This window comes from Octodon degus, unplaced genomic scaffold (genome assembly GCF_000260255.1).
Source record: "Octodon degus isolate 3935 unplaced genomic scaffold, OctDeg1.0 scaffold00023, whole genome shotgun sequence".
Classification (NCBI taxonomy): domain Eukaryota; kingdom Metazoa; phylum Chordata; class Mammalia; order Rodentia; family Octodontidae; genus Octodon; species Octodon degus.
This window is the reverse complement of record NW_004524599.1, coordinates 17802541-17809582: the sequence shown is the minus strand read 5'-3', so window position 1 is coordinate 17809582 and position 7042 is coordinate 17802541. Positions and strand designations below refer to the sequence as shown.

General features: G+C 58.2%; 1 protein-coding gene across 2 annotated transcripts; it reads left to right on the top strand.

The window, feature by feature from the left end:
• Positions 1–2683: 2683 nt before the first annotated feature.
• Positions 2684–5246, top strand: Foxq1 (forkhead box Q1). Of its 2 annotated transcripts, none has more exons than XM_004628411.2 (2): positions 2684–3726; positions 3927–5246. In XM_004628411.2, the coding sequence occupies exons 1-2, from the start codon at positions 2704–2706 to the stop codon at positions 4116–4118; spliced, it is 1215 nt and encodes a 404-aa protein (XP_004628468.1). In that variant the 5' UTR covers positions 2684–2703; the 3' UTR covers positions 4119–5246. The 2 variants fall into 2 exon arrangements, with proteins under 2 accessions (XP_004628468.1, XP_023567911.1); XM_023712143.1 differs by having other exon boundaries at positions 2684–3864; positions 4056–5246.
• Positions 5247–7042: the final 1796 nt, after the last annotated feature.

The following is a 7042-nucleotide window of genomic DNA, read 5'->3' as shown; positions in this document are numbered from 1 at the left end:
TAATAATAATAATAATAATAATAATAATAATAATAACAATATCAACATCAACTAAAAGAGTTTTATTTTTGGTTATAACTGCAGACAAACACAGAATATTGACAGCAAATAAGGAGGAATACACCTGAAGAAAAAAGACAGAACCCTGCCCTCTACCCCCACCTCCCAGGCCTGCAGGGAACCTCCAGGGTCCTGACCCCCCCCCAAGAGCTAGCACCACCCCTGCTTTCACAGGGGTGTCTTTTCCACAGTCCCCCTAGGTGCCTGCAGGCAGCTTCTCACCTACCGATTCCACTTCCCAAGGCTGAATCACCAAGAGGAAAGAAAAGATTTTCCCTGTTGGGCAGTCGAGCCATCTCCACTGACTCCCTTACCCCACATCTGTTCAGGCTGCAGTCCGGAAGACAGAGGCCCACTTCGCAGGAGTGACCTGCAGACCACTGTCCTGCTGAGGTCAGGGTAGAGCCTGGACCCAATACAGGGGCAAGCGAAAGGACCTGGAAGGTTGGGCTGGTGGCAGGAGGACTCCCTTCCCCGCACCCACCCATCTTCCGAAGCCTGGAGTGTCCCACCAGCCTCCTGGGCTTCAACCCTTCTCAGACTTATCTTGCCCATAAAACAGGCATGCGCCCTCCTGTCCTGCCCAGAGTTCAAACGAGGGTAGCATTCATTAAAAATGTCTTTCATCCTTGGCCAAATCAATGTTTCTTTACGCTGCTAGTTTCTTGTACCAACCTACTCCCCTGTCCAAGTTCCAGGGACCAGTCAATTCTCGGGGCTAGAGCCGGGAGAGGCCCTTTAGGGTGGATCCTTCAGGGCCCAAAGCTGGCCTGGGCCCCCACTCCCCACTCGCCCGCCTGAGCCCACGCAACAAAGTCAGCCTAATCTCCAGCCCTGATCATCTCCCCACTCCCCGCAAGCACAAAATAACAGAGCCCTCCTTCGCTCTGTCACTTGCCCACCTCATTCTGAATGGCGTTTAAACTCCTGAAGTAAAGATAAGAGAGGATTGTGTATATTTTCTACACAAATGGTGGAAAGTAATAAAATAAACATCAAAGATGAGCTCCCAGTCCTCACAGCCATGTTGTTGATTTCAACAAAGGCAGGAAAAAGGAGGAAACGTCAGCGTGGCAGGCGGGGACTGGAAGTGCACCTTCCTGGGGCCAGGGCGATGGTGGGGGGTGGGTGGGCAGCGAGACCTAGAGTCCTGGGCAGGAAAGAAGCCCCTTTCTGGACAGTCGCACACCAGTGCCAACGAAACCACAGAGCAAGTGCAAGAGTCGTGGAGCGGAGGGCCGTTCCGCACGCGGCTCCCTGGCTCCGCGGAGAGCTCGGTCAGCACCCAGGTGACCAGGATTCCAAGTGGCGCGGATGCGCTCAGGGCTTTGCGCCCGCCCGGAGCAGAGGACTCTGCTGCTCTCCTTCGGGAGCCTCCAGGTAATGCGAGACAAAAGAAAGTGAAAGTCGGAAGCTTGGAGCGAGACTCAAAGTCATCCCAAAAGGCGCGTACCTTTTCAACCCGTGTTTTAACTCACTAGAAGAAGGGGCTGAGAGATGACAGTTCTCCAAAAGAAATCCTAGAAGGAGGCACGGCGGTGCCTCCTGAGGGCAGGCACTAGGCTAGGCGCGCGTCCTGGGCGCTCCTGCCGCTCTCAGCCGGGTACGACCGTTTGAGGGGTGCTTTCCTGCGCTGCACGATTTTCCCCCCCGGAGCCCCAGGCCGAGCCCAGTTACCTGCACCCCAGCGCCCGGCTCGCCCTTTCCGGGGTCCCCAGGGGAGCCAGCCCACGCGCACACTCGCCCAGTCGTCCGGGTATCTCGGGGGCAGGGACCCCGCCAGGCCGCGAGAGGCCGGGCGCTCACACCTGTTGGGGCGCGGGCCGGTAAGGCCGCACACGTGCGCGCATGCACACGCACGCTCACACGCGCGTAGCCGCGCGCGCGCTCCCCATTGGCGGGAGGCGGAGGGCGGGGCCGGGCAGACCCAAAACAAACAACCTGCGCCGGGCGACTCCGCGGCCGCGCCGCCGCGTGGCCTCTGCCTGTGCGCGCCCACTGGGAGCCGCGGCCACCTGGGCCACCGCGCTCCCCACCCCCCGCCGGCGGCGCCCAGGCCCCGCCCCGCCGAGCCGCCTCAGGGTTATATTGGGCGGGCGAAGGCGGCGGGGGGACTCAGCTGCGGCCGGCCGCGCGGACATGCAGCCCCGGAGGCCGGGGGCGGGAAGGTGGCTGAGAGCGCTGCGGCTTCGAGGACTGGGCTCCACGCGTGCCAGAGGCTGAGGGCGCCGGATCCTTCGCCAGGGCGGCGCGGGGACGCCGGCCCCGGCTCCCGCCCGCATCCCCGGCGGAGACGCCCTCCCGGAGCCCACGGACGGCAGATGAGCAGCGGCATCCTCCCAGCAAGAAACCAGGAGGACCCGCGAGCCGCGACGCTCGCCCTGTCATCCCCGCACCGAAGGCCGCACGCACCCGGGCCCTCCGCCCCCGCCCTGTTAGCCCACCCGGAACTCACGACCCCTCCCCAAAAGGATCCAGCGATAGCGGGTTTTCCCCAGGAAAAGGGTGTCTCGGGAGGACGAAGGCAAGTCCGTGGGGCAGAGAGACCCGGACGCGCGGCCCCGGGATCGCCACCCCAGCCGCGACTTCCGAAGACCGCCCTAGAGAGCAGAAGACGGCGGCGAGCGGGGACCGCGCGCGGGTATGAAGCTGGAGGTGTTCGGACCCCGCGCGGCCCCGGCGGACAAGCCGGGCAGTGACCTGGAGGGCGCCGGCGGCAGCGACGCGCCTTCCCCGCTGTCGGCGACCGGCGACGACTCCCTGGGCTCGGACGGGGACTGCGCGGCCAACAGCCCGGCGGCAGGCGGAGACGCCGGGGATCCGACGGGCGGCGGCGGCGAGGAGAATGCGGACGGAGGCCCGGGACCGCGAGACGAGGCCCGGGCGGCGGCGGGCGAAGCGGGGGCGAGCGCGACGGGGCCAGGCGCAGGGGGCGGCGAGAGCGCGCGCGCCAAGCCGTACACGCGGCGCCCCAAGCCCCCCTACTCGTACATCGCGCTCATCGCCATGGCCATCCGAGACTCGGCGGGCGGGCGCCTGACGCTGGCCGAGATCAACGAGTACCTCATGGGCAAGTTCCCCTTCTTCCGCGGCAGCTACACGGGCTGGCGCAACTCGGTGCGCCACAATCTCTCTCTCAACGACTGCTTCGTCAAGGTGCTGCGCGACCCCTCGCGGCCCTGGGGCAAGGACAACTACTGGATGCTCAACCCCAACAGCGAGTACACCTTCGCGGACGGGGTCTTCCGCCGCCGCCGCAAGCGTCTCGGTCACAGGGCAGCGGCCTCCGCGCCCGAGCTACGGCCCGAGGACACCCCGGGGCGCCCCTCGGCTGGGCCCGGGCCCGCCGCGCGCGCATCGCCCCCCGCGCGGTCGCCAGCCCGCCAGGAGGGACGCGCCAGCCCCGCGGGCAAGTTCTCCAGCTCCTTCGCCATCGACAGCATCCTCAGCAAGCCCTTCCGCAGCCGCCGCGACAGGGACGCGGGTCCCGGGCTCTCGGGGGTGCAGGTGCCGTGGGGCACTGTGCCCTGCCCGCCGCTGCCCCCGTACCCCGCGCTGCTGCCCACGGCGCCTGGCGGGGCCCTGCTGCCGCTGTGTGCGTACGGAGCGGGCGAGACTGCACTGCTGTGCGCCCGCGGGGCAGAGACGCAGCCCGCAGCTCCCCTGGCCACGCAGCACCTCCTGCTCGCGCCGGTGTCGGTCGCGGGCCCGGCTAAGGCGTTCCGGGGCACTGCGGCCGGCGGCGGCGGCGGCGGCGGCGGCGGCGGCGGCTACTGCCCCCTGCGGCTGCCCGCCGCCCTGCAGGTGGCCTCCTGCTGTGCGCCCGCGGGGCAGAGACGCAGCCCGCAGCTCCCCTGGCCACGCAGCACCTCCTGCTCGCGCCGGTGTCGGTCGCGGGCCCGGCTAAGGCGTTCCGGGGCACTGCGGCCGGCGGCGGCGGCGGCGGCGGCGGCGCGCACCTGTACTGCCCCCTGCGGCTGCCCGCCGCCCTGCAGGTGGCCTCAGCCTGTGGTCCCGGCCCGCAATTGCCCTACCCGGTGGAGACGCTGCTGGCCTGAGCCGCCGCCCAGCGCAGCAGGGGTGGGCGCCGTCGGGGAGATGGGGAGCCAGGCTCGGGCTGTGCACTTTCTACACAGAGGAAAAGACTTTTTTAAAAAATCTCCGTCAAACGTGCCTTAAAGCTAAGCATTTTGAAAGAAGTGTTTTAACTTAGTCCAAAATATTTTCCTTTGTCTTTTATAACCTTACAGAGGACCAAAGCAGTTCTTAATTGCTTTAATATCTTGGCTAAGCCTGTCCTCTCTCGTAAAAACTTTTCCTCTCCTTATTACCCAGGCTCCTATAATTCCTATTTTTATTGCACCTTCCATTGATTTACACCCCCTCCCCAGAAAAAAAGGAACATCAGGGAACCGTTCCATAGGGCAAATGATATGACTACTGTTTGGGGTCCACGGGACCCCGCGAGTGTACGTGTGTGGCATTCGTAAGCGTAACTGTCCGAGGTGTCAGAGAATCTTCGTCATTTCTCTGCTGTCGACCGATGCTTCACTGTGCCAAACGAAGAAAAGGAAATGTTGGCGTTTTTTAATTAAATTATTTATATATTTTTGAAATCTGATTTGAAAATGTTGCAGGCAACGGCTACAGCTTTATTAGTAGTTCTGAACTGTGGTCTCCTCGGGCCAAGCAGTTTCTTTAAAGGAGAAGTGGACATGTTTGTGGGCAGCCAGGACCACTGCCACTCGAAAGCAAGTGTGATTTTTATTTTTAATATTATTTTATTTGTGTTTCTGTACATATTCATGTATAAATTTTATGAAACCCAAGCATAGTGCTTATTTTTTAATAAAACTCACAATTGACTTACACATTTCTTGGTGATGAGTTGGAGGCAGAAAGTTTTTGGGTTTTTTTTTTTTTCTTTTTTATCCCTATTACCCCCCAAATGGATTTAGGTTTATGTCCCAAGAAACTTCATTGTGGGATCAAAATCTTTTTGGGAGTAATTAAGTAAAAGCAGAAGCAGCTGCCGCCTTCCTGACCAAGCACCACTGCATGTCTTTTTAGGGTGGACCCTCTGTTGATGAGCTTTCCTAGAGCCAAAGCCAGTAATTCTTCAAGCCTCGGCTGGAGAGTTCCCAGAGAAGTGTCTACTTTCTCCCCAGAAAGCCTTCCACTGAGAGACTGAGCCCTCCATGTTCTGACCCCAGAAGATATGGGTCCACGTGCTGATAAGTAGGCCCATATTTCCACGCAAAGTGGATCCAGTCTGGTCCAAGAAGCTAGAAACAGTCTTGGTAGAAGACTACCTTACCACAAAAAAAAAAAAAAAAAAAAAAAAAAAAAAAAAAAAAAAAAAAAAAAGAGGTCCTGGCGCGGTGAAAAGAATAACTCGAGCGTCAGGGTTCATCAGAACCATCCACTTCTTTAGGAATGCACAAGTTCCTTCGACCACTTGTTTGTTAATCAGTTCAAAGGCAGTGGGACTCTAACTGTATCGAGATAAACTGCAGAAAGGTAGCGCGAATGGTAAGGAATTCTGAGGCCGGAAAGCAGCCTCTCTGGAGGGTGCCATTGTTCTCCTACCCAGAGGGGAACCTTGGGTGGGTCTCTTCTGACCCTAGAAGATGTGGCATCCTCGTTCAGAGGGTGGGACTTATTTGAGAATGTCTTTTGTTTTGTTTTGTTTTAAACCAGGAATTGAAGGCAAAAATCCATGCCTAAGTCTAGCTAACAAGTCTTGACTGATTTCGGTTATAGCTACTTAGTAGTCATAAAGGGTGATAATAACAGGGTTGAATTATGACAAAAGGTAGACATTTGCACCCACAAGGCTGATAATTAGAACGGAAAATAAAACTCAAATAGACCAGCAACGGGGGAAGGGGGCAATAGGTTCATTGGGGGGAAATCACCGCATTCAACCTCGCCTCCTTCCAGGGCTGGGGAAGCCACCCCCGGAGGGCCGCCTCCATTGCCAGGGCAAGGAGCTGCGTGCAGTCGAAGGTTTAAGTCTATGCTCTAAAGCTGCCGTTTTCATTCCTGCACTAACATTGAAGGCAGTCCTGCAAATGAAAGTTTAAAGTCGCTGCCATCCTCTAAGCTCAGATCCATTAAATCCTTGGGCTTTTACTAAAATCACTGTTAACTTATTTATATTAAAGAATGCACAAGCAGCAATGAAAAAGAAGAGAAAATGGTATTGTAAGTATTACAAAACTTTTTTAAAAAATAAAAATCCCACTTCCCTTCAAAAAACGATCCTTCCTAATGGAACACCCCAAGGGACTGTGTTCTGTGCCTCCCCCAAGGTCCCCTTCTCCAGCTTCTAGGGAGCTGTCTAAGACACATGAGCTCTGATCCCACATCCCAAGGACACCCCAGCCTGGGAATGTTTGGACACAGGCTGCAGCCAGGAAGGCAGTTTCCAGGGAATGCTGAAATTGCTGTATTCGTAGGAACTGCAGACTCAGCCTTCAAGGATGACATAGGAGGAGGACCCCAGCCTCTGGTCGCAACTTGGCAGATCTCTGTAGCCAGGCAGGCCCCTCCCCTGTGATTTCCTCACCAGAAGTAGGGCCACCTCTGCCCTCTCCGGGCATCTCCACTACAGGCCCCCAGCCCCTGCTCAGCCCCCCCTGCAAGCCAATGAGGCTACTTGCAGACATCATCAGAAATGCCCTTGACACCTTTCTAGTGCTAGATTGCTGGCAGCTTCAGCTGACTCTACCTTGCTTCAGCACCCAAGTCTGGAGGCAGAGTTCTACAGCCCCCAGCTACAACCCTTAGGACAATGGGGAGGAAAGAAAGAAGGTTGACCTCCATGGGCCCCTTGGAAGCTGATACACCAGGTTTCATACACACACACACACACACACACACACACACACACCACCCCATGGGCTGCAGCACTGCTCTGGCAGGAATGGGGGACCAGGGCCAAAGGGGTCTGACCAGCCATCTATGAGGATCTCCTAAA